We start from the raw sequence: 18,284 nt of genomic DNA on the forward strand, positions 1-18,284 counted from the left end.
ACCCGGTTGGGGGGGGTGGGGGGGGGGGGGTTGGGGGCTCCTCGCGTAGCCCCTGCACCCTCTGCGCTCTGCGGGACGCCCCCCTGCGCCGCCCGGCCTGAGGCCTGGCAAACTCATCGCGCTGCCCTTGGAGGGGCGGACGGGACGGGGGGGGGGGGGCGTGATCATGTGACCGCGCGTCACGTGACCCGGGGAGGGGCGGTGTGAGGGCTAAGGGCGAGGGGGCCGCGCCGCCCTGCGCTCCCCGCCCCTCCGTGCGGTGGCGGCCAATGGGAGCGAGGCGGGCCGGGCCGGCGGGCCAATGGGGGGCCGGGGGCGGGGCTTGCGGCTGCCCGTCGCCGTGACCCCTGCAGCGGTGCCGGTGCGGAGCGTGGGGCGGCGGGTGCAGCGCCGAGCACCGCGACCGGGTACGCGTAGGTGGGCGAGGTACAGCGCCGCGCACCGGTGTTGGGAGGGGCACCAGGGGCGGCGGGCTCCAGCTGGGCATAGGGGCGGCTCGGGGGAGCCGGGACGACTGCGGGCACTGGGCATTGGGGGGGCGGGGGGCACTGGGAGGCGCTGGGGGGCGCTGGGGGCCCTGGGCTTTGGGGCGCTGGGGGCACTGGGAGGTGCTGGGAGCACTGGGCTTTGGGGGTGTGGGGCTCTGGGGGCACTGGGAGGTGCTGGGAGCACTGGGAGGTGCCAGGGGCCCTGGGCTTTGGGGGGGGGTGGGGCTCTGGGGGGCACTGGGAGGCGCTGGGGGCACTGGGAGGTGCTGGGAGCACTGGGCCCTGGGCTCAGCGCTGCGGGTGGTGTGGGGGGGGCCGGGAACGTGCGACGTTTTGGGACCCCAAGCTGGGACACGTCGGGCCCTTGCGGAGCCCCCCCAGGGCTTGCCTGGGTGCTGCCCCCCCCCAGCACCCACATCAGACCCTTGAGCGAGCCCCAGCCTGGCTACATTTGGGGGACCCCCTTTCCCGGGGGGGGGGCCTGGACCTCACCCCCCAGCAGCCGTGCAGCGGGGAGGGAGCGCTCCGGGCAGCCCCACGAGGCTCCGCTGCTGCGGGGGAAACTGAGGCACGGCGGGGGAAACTGAGGCACGGCGTGGCGAAGGCACCTGCTCCACGTCCGTCCCCCCCCCCCCCGGCGGGGTCTGAGCTCGCTTCCGGAGGGGAATTTTCCTCCTCCGGGGCCTGGCTGCCCCCAGCTACCCGAAAGAGGAAGCGCTGCCTCGTGGTCGGAGCACGGGGCCCCCCCAGCACCCCGGCCCTCTGCCCCCCCCCCCCCCACGCACCGTGCCTCAGTTTCCCACCTGCGGCTGGGGCAGCGCCTGTCAGCACGGGTGGGGGGTGGGGGGGGAACCGCACAGCATCCGGGAAGGGAAGTGAAAGTGGACGGGGCGGCGGCAGGATGGTCCGGAAAGGAGCCGGCAGGGGGGTGCGGGGTGCCCCTTGCTGCCCGGGGGTCCCTCGGGTGCTGTGCCCCCCCCCCCCCAAAGCCTCACGGACGTGGGTGCCGGGTTCCTGCGCCGCAGGGAGATGTTATCGGGCGGCTGCGGCTGGCGGTTGGGGTTTGGGGTCGCCGGGTGCCACCGCGGACTTCGCGCCGCCGCTGGGTGCCTGACCGGGGTGGCATCGCCCGCGGTGCGTCCCGTGGAGGTGCTGCCCCCCCCCCCCCCTCCCCAAACCCCCCCCCCGACGGCCGCCCGGCGCCGGGGCTTTCCCATGGCCCCGGTGAAAGAGGAAGCAAGAAGCAGCGCTACCTGCCCGGAGCCCCGCGGGTGAAAAGAGGGGCCAGGAATCGCCGTCTCGCACCCGCGGGGAAACTGAGGCACGGGCGGCCGGGTCGCAGGGCTCCTCCGACTCCTCGCCGGCGCCCTCTCCGCCATGGGGACCTTCGCGCCGCTGTGGCTGGCTCTGGCCGGAGCCGTGGCTTCGCTGCGATGCCCCGACGGGCAGCCGTGCCCCGGCGTTCCGGTGAGTGCGGCTCGCGGCGCCGGATCTCCCCCCCACGACCAAGCTCGCGTGCGACGACTTTGCCAGGTCTCTGCGGAGGCCTCGCGCGCTGGGGCAGCGGCTCGGGCTGGTGTCGTGCGCGGCGGGGCTGACGGGTGCCCTCGCCCCGCGGGTGACCCGCTTCCGCCGCCCCGCAGTCGCTGCCCGTGCTGCCCGCCAACGGCGTGAGCGATCCGGCCGGGAGCCCGTGCCAGGATGGGTCGCGGTGTCCCGCCGGCTACGGCTGCCTGCCCACCGCCTCCGGCTCCTTTGGCTGCTGCCCGCTGGCGGAGGTAAGGGTGGGTGCCAGGGGGTGGGGGGGGGGGTCGTGCCTCAGTTTCCCCACCGGCACGTCGGCACGGCTCTGCCGCTCTCTCTCCGCAGGGCATCTCCTGCGCCGGCGGGCGCCGCTGCTGCCCCCGAGGGTCCCGCTGCAGCGCCGACGGCAAATCCTGCTTCGCCCGCCCAGGTAGCGGGGGCTTGGCGGGGGTCCCGCGCCCCCGAGGCACCGGTGGGTGGGCGCCCCCCCACCCCTCGCGCCCTCATCGCCCCGCTCTCCGCAGCTCCCGGCGCCATCCAGTGCCCCGACGGCGAGTCCGAGTGCCCCGACAACTCTACGTGCTGCGTGATGCCCAGCGGCGCCTGGGGCTGCTGCCCTATGCCCGAGGTACGGCGCCGGCATGGCGGGGGGGGATTTCCCGGATCGGGCTCTGGCATGGGCTGAAAGGGAGCTCAGAGCGGGCGGGAGGCTACCGCTGTAGCGAGTTGCTCGGGTCTCGTGCCCGCAGGCCTCGTGCTGCGCAGACAAGGTGCACTGCTGCCCCCGCGCCACCATCTGCGACCTGGCCCACGGCCGCTGCCTGACGCCCGCCGGCGCCTTCCCGCTGGGCACCAAGTTTCCCGCCTGGACGCCGCGCTCCCAACCCGGAGCGCCAGGTAGGACCCGGCCCCGGAGCCGCTCGTGTCGCTCTGCCTGCTGTCACCACCACCCGGGGGGGGTGACAGCAGGGTGCTGGGTGACGCCGCGTCCCCTCTCTCGCCAGCGCCGCTCGGCCAGGTGACGTGCCCCGACGGCCGGTCCGCGTGCCCGGACGGCGCGACCTGCTGCCAGCTGCCCTCGGCCCAGTACGGCTGCTGCCCGCTGCAAAACGTGAGCGCGGCCCCGCGGGGCACCCTGCGTCCTCGGGGTGCGCGCTGGCTCCCTGCCGGGGCGCCCGAGGGGACGGGCACCGAGGGGACACACACCGCCTTGTCCCCCCGCGCAGGCCGTGTGCTGCGGCGACCGCCTGCACTGCTGCCCGCAGGGCACCGCCTGCGACCTGGAGCGCTCCAAGTGCGCGTCGGCGCGCGGCCCGCTGCAGCCCCTCGCCCGCCTGCCCGCCGCCCCCACCGCAGGTAAACGGCGGCCCCTGCGCCCCCTCCCTGCGAGGAAGTTGGGGGGCGCGGGTGGAATTTGGGGGGCCGGCTCTGCCCGTCCGTCTGTCCCCAGCTCGTGACGTGAAGTGCGACGACGAGACGAGCTGCCCCGACGGGAGCACGTGCTGCCGGCTGAGCTCGGGCAAATGGGGGTGCTGCCCCTTGGAGCAGGTTTGGGGGGGGATTTGGGGTGGGGGGGGTCCTGCTCGGTGGGTGCTGGGCATGGGAGCACCCATTGGTAGGGAAGTCCCTACATTGAGGAGCAGGGTGGGTGCGTGCAGGGGGTACGGGATGCAGGGTGCCCTGGGTGGAGCTGAGCCCCTGGGGGTCGGGGGGCACCCCAGGGTGCCAAGGCAGGGTGGGGAGGGCACCAGCAGGGCGCTATGGGGCCGAGGTGGAGTTGGCACCATGGGGCAGGATCCAGGAATTGGTTGGGGCCAGGCAGGTCCCACGTGCCAGGGGGGCAGAGGGCCCAAGGTGGCACCCCAGGGGTGCACGGGGAGGGGGCAAGCGCCCACCAGGCAGGTTGGCACCTACGGGGTGGCCGGGGGGGTGTAGGTGGTGCGTGCTGACGTCCCTTTTTGTTGTGCCCCCCAGGCCGTGTGCTGCCCCGACCACGTGCACTGCTGCCCCCAGGGCTCCACGTGCGACCCCGAGGGGGGCAGCTGCCTGCAGGGGGGGGTGCGCGTGCCCTGGCAGGAGAAGACGCCGGCGCTGGCGCGGGTGCAGGTGCGGGGCCGGGACGTGAAGTGCGACGACGAGACGAGCTGCCCCGACGGGAGCACGTGCTGCCGGCTGAGTTTGGGCACATGGGGGTGCTGCCCCTTGGAGCAGGTTTGGGGGGGTTTGGGGGGCTCCTGCCTGCCAGGTCCTGGGCATGGGGCAGCATTGGGGAGGTCCCTGCTTGTGGCCAGGACGTGACCTCGGTCCCAGGGGATGGGACGGAGCCTGCGGGGGAGCGGAGGGCCCTGTGCTGGGCTGAGCCCCGTGGGGAGGGTGGTGGCACCCCGGGGTGCCCCAAGGGCAGGACCCCGTGTAGAGGGACCTCGATCGGTGCTTAAAAGGGTGCGGGGACCCTCATGGTGTCCAACAGGAGCGAGGCCAGGTCCTGCTCCCCGAGAGAGAGAGACCCCTTCCCAAAGGGAGAGACCCCCTTCTCCTGGAGGGTGGGACAGATGGACCCCGCTGTGCCCCAGCACGGACAGATCCTGCCCTAGGACAGACGGACCCCTGCTAGGGGATGGGCCGGGGGTGGCCGGAAAGGTGCTGTGGTCCGAGATGGGGGAGCTCTGAGCGCCTGGGCAGGGCCGCGGGATCCCGGCTGTCCTGCCAGGAGCCCGGCAGGATCGGGTGGGATGGGCAGCTTCCCCTTTTCCCAGCGCTCCTATAGCTTCGGCTGTATCCCGCGCCCGGATTGGGGCTCCCAGCACAAGAGGGATGCGATCAGGGTGGCGCGAGGCCACCAGGGTGCTGGGGGCTGAGGGACCTGGGCTGGCCCAGGCGGGAGGGGACAAGGGTGCGGGGGGACCCCGTAGCCCCCCACCCTGTGCCGGGGGGATGGAGCCGGGCTGCGGATGGGGGTGCAGAGCGCAGGGAGGGACCAAAGTGGGGCAGATGGGACACGTTAGCGCAGTTTTTCCCGTGACGGCGCCGATAAGCGGAGCCAGGTCTGGAGAGGGTCCCTCGACCTCCTGCCCCCTGGGATGGAGGCGGTGGCAGCCGCGGGGCCGAGGGGACCGTGCTGACGTCGCTTTTTGTTGTGCCCCCCAGGCCGTGTGCTGCCCCGACCACGTGCACTGCTGCCCCCAGGGCTCCACGTGCGACCCCGAGGGGGGCAGCTGCCTGCAGGGGGGGGTGCGCGTGCCCTGGCAGGAGAAGACGCCGGCGCTGGCGCGGGTGCAGGTGCGGGGCCGGGACGTGAAGTGCGACGACGAGACGAGCTGCCCCGACGGGAGCACGTGCTGCCGGCTGAGCTCGGGCACATGGGGGTGCTGCCCCTTGGAGCAGGTTTGGGGGGGCATTTGGGGTGGGGGGGTCCTGCCCACTGGGTGCTGGGCATGGTTCAGTGGCAGGGAGGTCCCTGCCCATGGCCAGGCCCCAGCCATGGGGTGGAGGAGCAGGGTGGGTGCCTGCGGGGGGTACGGGATGCCGGGTGCCCTGGGTGGATCTGAGCCCCTGTGGGTCGGGGTGGCACCCCGGGGTGCCAAGGCAGGGTGGGGGGAGCCCCAGCAGGGCGCTATGGGGCCGAGGTGGGGTGGGCACCATGGGGCAGGACCCAGGAATCAGCTGGGGCCAGGCAGGTCCCACATGCCAGGGGGGCAGAGGGTCCGAGCTGGCACCCCAGGGGTGCACGGGGAGGTAGGGAAGCACCCGCCGGGCAGGTTGGCACCCACGGGGTGGCCGGGGGGTGTAGGTGGTGCGTGCTGACGTCGCTTTTTGTTGTGCCCCCCAGGCCGTGTGCTGCCCCGACCACGTGCACTGCTGCCCCCAGGGCTACACGTGCGACCCCGAGGGGGGCAGCTGCCTGCAGGGGGGGGTGCGCGTGCCCTGGCAGGAGAAGACGCCGGCGCTGGCGCGGGTGCAGGTGCGGGGCCGGGACGTGAAGTGCGACGACGAGACGAGCTGCCCCGACGGGAGCACGTGCTGCCGGCTGAGCTTGGGCACATGGGGGTGCTGCCCCTTGGAGCAGGTTTGGGGGGGTTTGGGGGGCTCCTGCCTGCCAGGTCCTGGGCATGGGGCAGCATTGGGGAGGTCCCTGCTTGGGGCCAGGACGTGACCTCGGTCCCAGGGGATGGGACGGAGCCCGCGGGGGAGCGGAGGGCCCTGTGCTGGGCTGAGCCCCGTGGGGAGGGTGGTGGCACCCCGGGGTGCCCCAAGGGCAGGACCCCATGTAGAAGGACCTCGATCGGTGCTTAAAAGGGTGCGGGGACCCTCATGGTGTCCAACAGGAGCGAGGCCAGGTCCTGCTCCCCAAGAGAGAGAGACCCCTTCCCAAAGGGAGAGACCCCCTTCTCCTGGAGGGTGGGACAGACGGACAGCGCTGTGCCCCAGCACGGACAGATCCTGCCCTAGGACAGACGGACCCCTGCTAGGGGATGGGCTGGGGGTGGCCGGAAAGGTGCTGTGGTCCGAGACGGGGGCAGCTCTGAGCACCCAGGCAGGGCTGCAGGACCCCGGCTGTCCCACCAGGAGCCCAGCAGGATCCGGTGGGATGGGCGGCTTCCCCTTTTCCCAGCGCTCCTATAGCTTCGGCTGCATCCCGCGCCTGGATTGGGGCTCCCAGCACAAGAGGGATGCGATCAGAGTGGCGCGAGGCCACCAGGGTGCTGGGGGCTGAGGGACCTGGGCTGGCCCAGGCGGGAGGGGACAAGGGTGCGGGGGGACCCCGTAGCCCCCCACCCTGTGCCAGGGGGATGGAGCCGGGCTGCGGATGGGGGTGCAGAGCGCAGGGAGGGACCAAAGTGGGGCAGATGGGACACGTTAGCGCAGTTTTTCCCGTGACAGCGCCGATAAGCGGAGCCAGGTCTGGAGAGGGTCCCTCGACCTCCTGCCCCCTGGGATGGAGGTGGTGGCAGCCGCGGGGCCGAGGGGACCGTGCTGACGTCGCTTTTTGTTGTGCCCCCCAGGCCGTGTGCTGCCCCGACCACGTGCACTGCTGCCCCCAGGGCTCCACGTGCGACCCCGAGGGGGGCAGCTGCCTGCAGGGGGGGGTGCGCGTGCCCTGGCAGGAGAAGACGCCGGCGCTGGCGCGGGTGCAGGTGCGGGGCCGGGACGTGAAGTGCGACGACGAGACGAGCTGCCCCGACGGGAGCACGTGCTGCCGGCTGAGCTCGGGCACATGGGGGTGCTGCCCCTTGGAGCAGGTTTGGGGGGGCATTTGGGGTGGGGGGGTCCTGCCCACTGGGTGCTGGGCGTGGGGCAGCGTCAGGGAGGTCCCTGCCCATGGCCAGGCCCCAGCCATGGGGTGGAGGAGCAGGGTGGGTGCCTGTAGGGGGGATGGGATGCAGGGTGCCCTGGGTGGATCTGAGCCCCTGGGGGTTGGGGGGCACCCCGGGGTGCCAAGGCAGGGTGGGGGGAGCCCCGGCAGGGCACTATGGGGCCGAGGGGGAGTTGGCACCATGGGGCAGGTCCCAAGAATCAGCTGGGGCCAGGCAGGTCCCACGTGCCAGGGGGGCAGAGGGCCCAAGCTGGCACCCCAGCGGTGCACGGGGAGGGGACAAGCGCCCACCGGGCAGGTTGGCACCCACGGGGTGGCCGGGGGGTGCAGGTGGTGCGTGCTGACGTCCCTTTTTGTTGTGCCCCCCAGGCCGTGTGCTGCCCCGACCACGTGCACTGCTGCCCCCAGGGCTCCACGTGCGACCCCGAGGGGGGCAGCTGCCTGCAGGGGGGGGTGCGCGTGCCCTGGCAGGAGAAGACGCCGGCGCTGGCGCGGGTGCAGGTGCGGGGCCGGGACGTGAAGTGCGACGACGAGACGAGCTGCCCCGACGGGAACACGTGCTGCCGGCTGAGCTCGGGCACATGGGGGTGCTGCCCCTTGGAGCAGGTTTGGGGGCGTCTTGCCCACTGGGTGCTGGGTGTGGGGCAGCATCGGGGAGGTCCCTGCTTGTGGCCAGGACGTAACCTTGGTCCCAGGGGATGGGACGGAGCCTGCGGGGGAGCGGAGGGCCCTGTGCTGGGCTGAGCCCCGTGGGGAGGGTGGTGGCACCCCGGGGTGCCCCAAGGGCAGGACCCCGTGTAGAGGGACCTCGATCGGTGCTTAAAAGGCTGCGGGGACCCTCATGGTGTCCAACAGGAGCGAGGCCAGGTCCTGCTCCCCAAGAGAGAGAGAGACCCCTTCCCAAAGGGAGAGACCCCCTTCTCCTGGAGGGTGGGACAGACGGACCCCGCTGTGCCCCAGCACGGACGGATCCTGCCCTAGGACAGAGGGACCCCTGCTAGGGAACGGGCAGGGGGTGGCTGGAAAGGCGCTGTGGTCCGAGACGGGGGAGCTCTGAGCGCCCGGGCAGGGCCATGGGATCCCGGCTGTCCCACCAGGAGCCCAGCAGGATCCGGTGGGATGGGCATTTTCCCTTTTCCCAGCGCTCCTATGGCTTCGGCTGCATCCCGCGCCCGGATTGGGGCTCCCAGCACAAGAGGGATGTGATCAGGGTGGCGCGAGGCCACCAGGGTGCTGGGGGCTGAGGGACCTGGGCTGGCCCAGGCGGGAGGGGACAAGGGTGCGGGGGGACCCCGTAGCCCCCCGCCCTGTGCCGGGGGGATGGAGCCGGGCTGCGGATGGGGGTGCAGAGCGCAGGGAGGGACCAAAGTGGGGCAGATGGGACACGTTAGCGCAGTTTTTCCCGTGACAGCGCCGATAAGCGGAGCCAGGTCTGGAGAGGGTCCCTCGACCTCCTGCCCCCTGGGATGGAGGCGGTGGCAGCCGCGGGGCCGAGGGGACCGTGCTGACGTCGCTTTTTGTTGTGCCCCCCAGGCCGTGTGCTGCCCCGACCACGTGCACTGCTGCCCCCAGGGCTCCACGTGCGACCCCGAGGGGGGCAGCTGCCTGCAGGGGGGGGTGCGCGTGCCCTGGCAGGAGAAGACGCCGGCGCTGGCGCGGGTGCAGGTGCGGGGCCGGGACGTGAAGTGCGACGACGAGACGAGCTGCCCCGACGGGAGCACGTGCTGCCGGCTGAGCTCGGGCAAATGGGGGTGCTGCCCCTTGGAGCAGGTTTGGGGGGGTATTGGGTGGGGGGGTCCTGCCCACTGGGTGCTGGGCATGGTTTGGTGGCAGGGAGGTCCCTGCCCATGGCCAGGCCCCAGCCATGGGGTGGAGGAGCAGGGTGGGTGCCTGCAGGGGGTATGGGATGCAGGGTGCCCTGGGTGGAGCTGAGCCCCTGGGGGGTCAGGGTGGCACCCCGGGGTGCCAAGGCAGGGTGGGGGGAGCCCCAGCAGGGCGCTATGGGGCCAAGGTGGAGTTGGCACCATGGGACAGGACCCAGGAATGGGCTGGAGCCAGGCAGGTCCCACGTGCCAGGGGGGCAGAGGGCCCAAGGTGGCACCCCAGGGGTGCACGGGGAGGGGGCAAGCGCCCACCAGGCAGGTTGGCACCTACGGGGTGGCCGGGGGGGTGCAGGTGGTGCGTGCTGACGTCCCTTTTTGTTGTGCCCCCCAGGCCGTGTGCTGCCCCGACCACGTGCACTGCTGCCCCCAGGGCTCCACGTGCGACCCCGAGGGGGGCAGCTGCCTGCAGGGGGGGGTGCGCGTGCCCTGGCAGGAGAAGACGCCGGCGCTGGCGCGGGTGCAGGTGCGGGGCCGGGACGTGAAGTGCGACGACGAGACGAGCTGCCCCGACGGGAGCACGTGCTGCCGGCTGAGTTTGGGCACATGGGGGTGCTGCCCCTTGGAGCAGGTTTGGGGGGGTTTGGGGGGCTCCTGCCTGCCAGGTCCTGGGCATGGGGCAGCATTGGGGAGGTCCCTGCTTGTGGCCAGGACGTGACCTCGGTCCCAGGGGATGGGATGGAGCCTGCGGGGGAGCGGAGGGCCCTGTGCTGGGCTGAGCCCCGTGGGGAGGGTGGTGGCACCCCGGGGTGCCCCAAGGGCAGGACCCCGTGTAGAGGGACCTCGATCGGTGCTTAAAAGGCTGCGGGGACCCTCATGGTGTCCAACAGGAGCGAGGCCAGGTCCTGCCCCCCAAAAGAGAGAGAGACCCCTTCCCAAAGGGAGAGACCCCCTTCTCCTGGAGGGTGGGACAGACGGACCCCGCTGTGCCCCAGCATGGACAGATACTGCCCTAGGACAGACGGACCCCTGCTAGGGGATGGGCCAGGGATGGCTGGAAAGGTGCTGTGGTCCGAGACAGGGCAGCTCTGAGCGGCCGGGCAGGGCCATGGGATCCCGGCTGTCCCACCAGGAGTCCAGCAGGATCCGGTGGGATGGGCATTTTCCCTTTTCCCAGCGCTCCTATAGCTTCGGCTGTATCCCGCGCCCGGATTGGGGCTCCCAGCACAAGAGGGATGCGATCAGAGTGGCGCGAGGCCACCAGGGTGCTGGGGGCTGAGGGACCTGGGCTGGCCCAGGCGGGAGGGGACAAGGGTGCGGGGGGACCCCGTAGCCCCCCGCCCTGTGCCGGGGGGATGGAGCCGGGCTCCGGATGGGGGTGCAGAGCGCAGGGAGGGACCAAAGTGGGGCAGATGGGACATGTTAGCGCAGTTTTTCCCGTGACGGCGCCGATAAGCGGAGCCAGGTCTGGAGAGGGTCCCTCGACCTCCTGCCCCCTGGGATGGAGGCGGTGGCAGCCGCGGGGCCGAGGGGACCGTGCTGACGTCGCTTTTTGTTGTGCCCCCCAGGCCGTGTGCTGCCCCGACCACGTGCACTGCTGCCCCCAGGGCTCCACGTGCGACCCCGAGGGGGGCAGCTGCCTGCAGGGGGGGGTGCGCGTGCCCTGGCAGGAGAAGACGCCGGCGCTGGCGCGGGTGCAGGTGCGGGGCCGGGACGTGAAGTGCGACGACGAGACGAGCTGCCCCGACGGGAACACGTGCTGCCGGCTGAGCTTGGGCACATGGGGGTGCTGCCCCTTGGAGCAGGTCTGGGGGGGGATTTGGGGTGGGGGGGGTCCTGCTCGGTGGGTGCTGGGCATGAGAGCACCCATTGGTAGGGAAGTCCCTACATTGAGGAGCAGGGTGGGTGCGTGCAGGGGGTACGGGATGCAGGGTGCCCTGGGTGGAGCTGAGCCCCTGGGCGGTCGGGGGGCACCCCGGGGTGCCAAGGCAGGGTGGGGAGGGCCCCAGCAGGGCGCTATGGGGCCAAGGTGGAGTTGGCACCATGGGGCAGGTCCCAAGAATCAGTTGGGGCCAGGCAGGTCCCACGTGCCAGGGGGGCAGAGGGCCCAAGGTGGCACCCCAGGGGTGCACGGGGAGGTAGGGAAGCACCCGCCGGGCAGGTTGGCACCCACGGGGCTGCTGGGGGGGGTGTAGGTGGTGCGTGCTGACGTCGCTTTTTGTTGTGCCCCCCAGGCCGTGTGCTGCCCCGACCACGTGCACTGCTGCCCCCAGGGCTCCACGTGCGACCCCGAGGGGGGCAGCTGCCTGCAGGGGGGGGTGCGCGTGCCCTGGCAGGAGAAGACGCCGGCGCTGGCGCGGGTGCAGGTGCGGGGCCGGGACGTGAAGTGCGACGACGAGACGAGCTGCCCCGACGGGAACACGTGCTGCCGGCTGAGCTTGGGCACATGGGGGTGCTGCCCCTTGGAGCAGGTTTGGGAGGCTCCTGCCCACTGGGTGCTGGGTGTGGGGCAGCATCGGGGAGGTCCCTGCTTGTGGCCAGGACGTGACCTCGGTCCCAGGGGATGGGACGGAGCCCGCGGGGGAGCGGAGGGCCCTGTGCTGGGCTGAGCCCCGTGGGGAGGGTGGTGGCACCCCGGGGTGCCCCAAGGGCAGGACCCCGTGTAGAGGGACCTCGATCGGTGCTTCAAAGGGTGCGGGGACCCTCATGGTGTCCAACAGGAGCGAGGCCAGGTCCTGCTCCCCAAGAGAGAGAGACCCCTTCCCAAAGGGAGAGACCCCCTTCTCCTGGAGGGTGGGACAGACGGACCCCACTGTGCCCCAGTATGGACAGATCCTGCCCTAGGACAGACAGACCCCTGCTAGGGGATGGGCCAGGGATGGCTGGAAAGGTGCTGTGGTCCGAGACAGGGCAGCTCTGAGCGGCCGGGCAGGGCCATGGGATCCCGGCTGTCCCACCAGGAGTCCAGCAGGATCCGGTGGGATGGGCATTTTCCCTTTTCCCAGCGCTCCTATGGCTTCGGCTGTATCCCATGCCCGGATTGGGGCTCCCAGCACAAGAGGGATGCGATCAGAGTGGCGCGAGGCCACCAGGGTGCTGGGGGCTGAGGGACCTGGGCTGGCCCAGGCGGGAGGGGACAAGGGTGCGGGGGGACCCCGTAGCCCCCCACCCTGTGCCGGGGGGATGGAGCCGGGCTGCGGATGGGGGTGCAGAGCGCAGGGAGGGACCAAAGTGGGGCAGATGGGACACGTTAGCGCAGTTTTTCCCGTGACGGCGCCAATAAGCGGAGCCGGGTCTGGAGAGGGTCCCTCGACCTCCTGCCCCCTGGGATGGAGGCGGTGGCAGCCGCGGGGCCGAGGGGACCGTGCTGACGTCGCTTTTTGTTGTGCCCCCCAGGCCGTGTGCTGCCCCGACCACGTGCACTGCTGCCCCCAGGGCTCCACGTGCGACCCCGAGGGAGGCAGCTGCCTGCAGGGGGGGGTGCGCGTGCCCTGGCAGGAGAAGACGCCGGCGCTGGCGCGGGTGCAGGTGCGGGGCCGGGACGTGAAGTGTGACGACGAGACGAGCTGCCCCGACGGGAACACGTGCTGCCGGCTGAGCTTGGGCACATGGGGGTGCTGCCCCTTGGAGCAGGTTTGGGGGGGGATTTGGGGTGGGGGGGTCCTGCCTGGTGGGTGCTGGGCATGGTTTGGTGGCAGGGAGGTCCCTGCCCATGGCCAGGTGCCAGCCATGGAGTTGAGGAGCAGGGTGGGTGCCTGCAGGGGGTACGGGATGCCGGGTGCCCTGGGTGGAGCTGAGCCCCTGGGCGGTCGGGGTGGCACCCCAGGGTGCCAAGGCAGGGTGGGGAGGGCCCCAGCAGGGCGCTATGGGGCCAAGGTGGAGTTGGCACCATGGGGCAGGTCCTAAGAATCAGTTGGGGCCAGGCAGGTCCCACGTGCCAGGGGGGCAGAGGGCCCAAGGTGGCACCCCAGGGGTGCACGGGGAGGTGGGGAAGCACCCGCCGGGCAGGTTGGCACCCACGGGGCTGCTGGGGGGGTGTAGGTGGTGCGTGCTGACGTCGCTTTTTGTTGTGCCCCCCAGGCCGTGTGCTGCCCCGACCACGTGCACTGCTGCCCCCAGGGCTACACGTGCGACCCCGAGGGGGGCAGCTGCCTGCAGGGGGGGGTGCGCGTGCCCTGGCAGGAGAAGACGCCGGCGCTGGCGCGGGTGCAGGTGCGGGGCCGGGACGTGAAGTGCGACGACGAGACGAGCTGCCCCGACGGGAGCACGTGCTGCCGGCTGAGCTTGGGCACATGGGGGTGCTGCCCCTTGGAGCAGGTTTGGGAGGCTCCTGCCCACTGGGTGCTGGGTGTGGGGCAGCATCGGGGAGGTCCCTGCCCGTGGCCAGGACGTGACCTCGGTCCCAGGGGATGGGACGGAGCCTGTGGGGGAGCGGAGGGCCCTGTGCTGGGCTGAGCCCCGTGGGGAGGGTGGTGGCACCCCGGGGTGCCCCAAGGGCAGGACCCCGTGTAGAGGGACCTCGATCGGTGCTTCAAAGGGTGCAGGGACCCTCATGGTGTCCAACAGGAGCGAGGCCAGGTCCTGCCCCCCAAAATAGAGAGAGACCATTCCTAAAGGGAGAGACCCCCTTCTCCTGGAGGGTGGGACAGACGGACCCCGCTGTGCCCCAGCACGGACAGATCCTGCCCTAGGACAGATGGACCCCTGCTAGGGAACGGGCAGGGGGTGGCTGGAAAGGTGCTGTGGTCCGAGACGGGGGCAGCTCTGAGCGCCCGGGCAGGGCCATGGGATCCCGGCTGTCCCACTGGGAGCACAGCAGGATCCGGTGGGATGGGCAGCTTCCCTTTTCCCAGCGCTCCTATGGCTTCGGCTGTATCCCGCGCCCGGATTGGGGCTCCCAGCACAAGAGGGATGCGATCAGAGTGGCATGAGGCCACCAGGGTGCTGGGGGCTGAGGGACCTGGGCTGGCCCAGGCGGGAGGGGACAAGGGTGCGGGGGGACCCCGTAGCCCCCCACCCTGTGCCGGGGGGATGGAGCCGGGCTCCGGATGGGGGTGCAGAGCGCAGGGAGGGACCAAAGTGGGGCAGATGGGACACGTTAGCGCAGTTTTTCCCGTGATGGCACCGATAAGCGGAGCCGGGTCTGGAGAGGGTCCCTCGACCTCCTGCCCCCTGGGATGGAGGCGGTGGCAGCCGCGGGGCCGAGGGGACCGTGCTGACGTCGCTTTTTGTTGTGCCCCCCAGGCCGTGTGCTGCCCCGACCACGTGCACTGCTGCCCCCAGGGCTCCACGTGCGACCCCGAGGGGGGCAGCTGCCTGCAGGGGGGGGTGCGCGTGCCCTGGCAGGAGAAGACGCCGGCGCTGGCGCGGGTGCAGGTGCGGGGCCGGGACGTGAAGTGCGACGACGAGACGAGCTGCCCCGACGGGAACACGTGCTGCCGGCTGAGCTCGGGCACATGGGGGTGCTGCCCCTTGGAGCAGGTTTGGGGGGGGATTTGGGGTGGGGGGGTCCTGCCTGGTGGGTACTGGGCATGGTTCAGTGGCAGGGAGGTCCCTGCCCATGGCCAGGCCCCAGCCATGGGGTGGAGGAGCAGGGTGGGTGCCTGCAGGGGGTACGGGATGCCGGGTGCCCTGGGTGGAGCTGAGCCCCTGGGCGGTCGGGGGGCACCCCGGGTGCCAAGGCAGGGTGGGGGGAGCCCCGGCAGGGCGCTATGGGGCCAAGGTGGAGTTGGCACCATGGGGCAGGACCCAGGAATGGGCTGGAGCCAGGCAGGTCCCACGTGCCAGGGGGGCAGAGGGTCCGAGCTGGCACCCCAGGGGTGCACGGGGAGGGGACAAGCGCCCACCGGGCAGGTTGGCACCCACGGGGCGGCTGTGGGGGGGTGCAGGTGGTGCGTGCTGACGTCGCTTTTTGTTGTGCCCCCCAGGCCGTGTGCTGCCCCGACCACGTGCACTGCTGCCCCCAGGGCTCCACGTGCGACCCCGAGGGGGGCAGCTGCCTGCAGGGGGGGGTGCGCGTGCCCTGGCAGGAGAAGACGCCGGCGCTGGCGCGGGTGCAGGTGCGGGGCCGGAGAGTGAAGTGCGACGACGAGACGAGCTGCCCCGACGGGAGCACGTGCTGCCGGCTGAGCTCGGGCACATGGGGGTGCTGCCCCTTGGAGCAGGTTTGGGGGGGGATTTGGGGTGGGGGGGTCCTGCCTGGTGGGTGCTGGTCATGGGGCAGCGTCAGGGAGGTCCCTGCCCATGGCCAGGTGCCAGCCATGGGGTTGAGGAGCAGGGTGGGTGCCTGCGGGGGGTACGGGATGCAGGGTGCCCTGGGTGGATCTGAGCCCCTGGGGGTTGGGGGGCACCCCGGGGTGCCAAGGCAGGGTGGGGGGAGCCCCGGCAGGGCGCTATGGGGCTGAGGTGGAGTTGGCACTATGGGGCAGGTCCCAAGAATCAGCTGGGGCCAGGCAGGTCCCACGTGCCAGGGGGGCAGAGGGCCCAAGGTGGCACCCCAGGGGTGCACGGGGAGGGGACAAGCGCCCACCGGGCAGGTTGGCACCAACGGGGTGGCCGGGGGGTGCAGGTGGTGCGTGCTGACGTCCCTTTTTGTTGTGCCCCCCAGGCCGTGTGCTGCCCCGACCACGTGCACTGCTGCCCCCAGGGCTACACGTGTGACCCCGAGGGGGGCAGCTGCCTGCAGGGGGGGGTGCGCGTGCCCTGGCAGGAGAAGACGCCGGCGCTGGCGCGGGTGCAGGTGCGGGGCCGGAGAGTGAAGTGCGACGACGAGACGAGCTGCCCCGACGGGAGCACGTGCTGCCGGCTGAGCTCGGGCACATGGGGGTGCTGCCCCTTGGAGCAGGTTTGGGGGGGGATTGGGGTGGGGGGGTCCTGCCTGCCAGCGGCAGGTGCTGGGCATGGTTCAGTGGCAGGGAGGTCCATGCCCATGGCCAGGCGCCAGGTGTGGGGTTGAGGAGCAGGGTGGGTGCCTGCGGGGGGTACGGGATGCCGGGTGCCCTGGGTGGAGCAGAGCCCCTGGGGGTCGGGGGGCACCCCGGGGTGCCAAGGCAGGGTGGGGGGAGCCCCGGCAGGGTGCTACGGGGCCGAGGTGGAGTTGGCACCATGGGGCAGGATCCAGGAATTGGTTGGGGCCAGGCAGGTCCCACGTACCAGGGGGGCAGAGGGCCCAAGGTGGCACCCCAGGGGTGCACGGGGAGGGGACAAGCGCCCACCGGGCAGGTTGGCACCAACGGGGTGGCCGGGGGGTGCAGGTGGTGCGTGCTGACGTCCCTTTTTGTTGTGCCCCCCAGGCCGTGTGCTGCCCCGACCACGTGCACTGCTGCCCCCAGGGCTCCACGTGCGACCCCGAGGGGGGCAGCTGCCTGCAGGGGGGGGTGCGCGTGCCCTGGCAGGAGAAGACGCCGGCGCTGGCGCGGGTGCAGGTGCGGGGCCGGGACGTGAAGTGCGACGACGAGACGAGCTGCCCCGACGGGAACACGTGCTGCCGGCTGAGCTCGGGCACATGGGGGTGCTGCCCCTTGGAGCAGGTCTGGGTGGGGGGGGTCCTGCCTTTTGGGGGGTCCCACGGTGGTGGCCGTGCTGCACCGGGGGACGAGGCTGGTGCATTAGTGTGATTGGGGTGGTGGGTGCCCACAGGGTCCTGCTGGCATCCCATGGGGGGGTGGCAGGGAGGTGGCTGGGCTCTCTTGGGACAGGCACAGCTGGGAAGGGGGGGGTCCCCACCCTGGCACCCTGCTTGCTACTTCCCCACCCCAGGAGGGCTGGAGCCCACCGGCTTCTCCCTGCCAGCCCCTGGGCGCCCGGCTCAGCCCCCTCTGTCCTTGTGCCACCCCGACCGTGTGCTGTTGCCCCCCAGGGCTCCAGGTGCCCCCCCAATGGGGGTAGCTGCCTGCAGCCGGTTCTCCGCGTGACCCAGCCGGCAGCCACCGCCGCGGGGGCCGCCTGGGTGCAGTGCGACACCCGTACTGCCTGTCCCGACAACAGCACGTGCTGCCGCGTCCCCTCCGGGCCCTGGCTGTGCTGCCCCTTGCCCCAGGTGGGTGCCCGCCGGGGAAGGGGGACACCGCCGCCAACCCCGGCGGTGGCCTAGCGCCCGCCTTATCCCATCCCCTCCGCAGGCCGTGTGCTGCTCCGACGGCTTCCACTGCTGCCCCTCGGGTTACACCTGCGACCTGGCGCAGGGCACCTGCCACAAGGAGCAGCCGGCGGTGGCCGAGGTGGCCGAGGTGGCCGCCGTCCCCCGGGGCCGCGCCGTGCCCTGCAACGCGACGGCGAGCTGCGCCGACGGGCAGACGTGCTGCAAGAGCCGGAGCGGCGACTGGGCCTGCTGCCAGCTGCCCAGCGTGAGCATGGCACCGGGGACGGGGACGGGGACGGCACCGGGGTGCCAGGGCTGAGCGGGCGCCCGCTCTCCGCTCCCCGGCAGGCCGTGTGCTGCAAGGACGGCGAGCACTGCTGCCCCTGGGGCTACGCCTGCAACGTGGCGGCGCAGAGCTGCGAGAAGCGGGGGCCGCGGGCGCCCGCCGCGGTGCCCCTGCAAGGTGCCACCACCTCCGAGCCCGGTGCCGCCACCACTGTGCCCTGCGATGCCACCCGCTCCTGCCGCCCCGGGCAGAAATGCTGCCGCGGCCCCGAGGGCGCTTGGGGCTGCTGCCCCTTTTCGCAGGTCAGTGCTGGGGTGGGTGTTGGTTGGGGGGGGCTCGGGGTGCCCGTCCTCATGCCTCTTCCCCCCCCCCCACCCCGCATCTTTCCGCAGGGTTCCTGCTGCTCCGACGGGCATCGCTGCTGCCCCGCCGGGTACCGCTGTGCCGCGGGCGGCTGCAGCCAGCGCCGGCCCCTGCGCTGGGACCTGGCCGGCTCCGGCCCCCGCAGGGTGCTGCTGCTGTGACGTGCCCAGGTTTGGGACAGCCACCGTCCTCGCCCCCTCTCCAGGGGGCGGGGGGGGGGGGGTCTACACCCACGCGGGGTGCCCCCACCACCCGTCCCCGCGGGTGCCACCGTGCCAATAAAAGGTTTCTAGGAAAGTGCCGGCGCCCCGTGCCTCGTCGCGGCCTCGGTGCCGCGCTGCCCCCCAACCCCCCCCCCCAGGGAAGGGGAAACTGAGGCAAGAGGAAGCGACCCCCCCCCCCCCGAGAA

At 72.3% G+C, this 18,284-nt stretch overlaps 1 protein-coding gene across 1 annotated transcript; it reads left to right on the forward strand.

Annotated features, from left to right (window-relative positions):
• Positions 1-331: 331 nt before the first annotated feature.
• GRN (granulin precursor) lies at positions 332-18,172 on the forward strand. Its single transcript, XM_067311951.1, has 28 exons — positions 332-426; positions 1,831-1,955; positions 2,132-2,266; positions 2,358-2,442; positions 2,537-2,640; positions 2,762-2,909; positions 3,017-3,123; positions 3,239-3,368; positions 3,463-3,560; positions 3,987-4,223; positions 5,160-5,396; positions 5,842-6,078; positions 7,016-7,252; positions 7,696-7,932; positions 8,860-9,096; positions 9,541-9,777; positions 10,715-10,951; positions 11,381-11,617; positions 12,543-12,779; positions 13,227-13,463; positions 14,391-14,627; positions 15,074-15,310; positions 15,754-15,990; positions 16,439-16,675; positions 17,005-17,184; positions 17,267-17,491; positions 17,575-17,814; positions 17,905-18,172. Exons 2-28 carry the CDS (start codon positions 1,866-1,868, stop codon positions 18,034-18,036), a joined length of 5,229 nt encoding a protein of 1,742 aa, XP_067168052.1. The 5' UTR covers positions 332-426; positions 1,831-1,865; the 3' UTR covers positions 18,037-18,172.
• Positions 18,173-18,284: the final 112 nt, after the last annotated feature.

The sequence above is a fragment of the Apteryx mantelli genome, chromosome 28 (genome assembly GCF_036417845.1).
Source record: "Apteryx mantelli isolate bAptMan1 chromosome 28, bAptMan1.hap1, whole genome shotgun sequence".
Classification (NCBI taxonomy): Eukaryota; Metazoa; Chordata; class Aves; order Apterygiformes; family Apterygidae; genus Apteryx; species Apteryx mantelli.

What these genes read in the sequence shown, in the direction of transcription:
- GRN (XM_067311951.1), top strand. Translation starts at nt 1,866, where the DNA reads ATGGGGACCTTCGCGCCGCTGTGGCTGGCTCTGGCCGGAGCCGTGGCT. An exon ending in GGTGCTGCCCCTTGGAGCAG is followed by an intron (nt 16,676 to 17,004) that starts GTCTGGGTGGGG and finishes GTTGCCCCCCAG; the next exon opens with GGCTCCAGGTGCCCCCCCAA. An exon ending in TGTGCTGCCCCTTGCCCCAG is followed by an intron (nt 17,185 to 17,266) that starts GTGGGTGCCCGC and finishes TCCCCTCCGCAG; the next exon opens with GCCGTGTGCTGCTCCGACGG.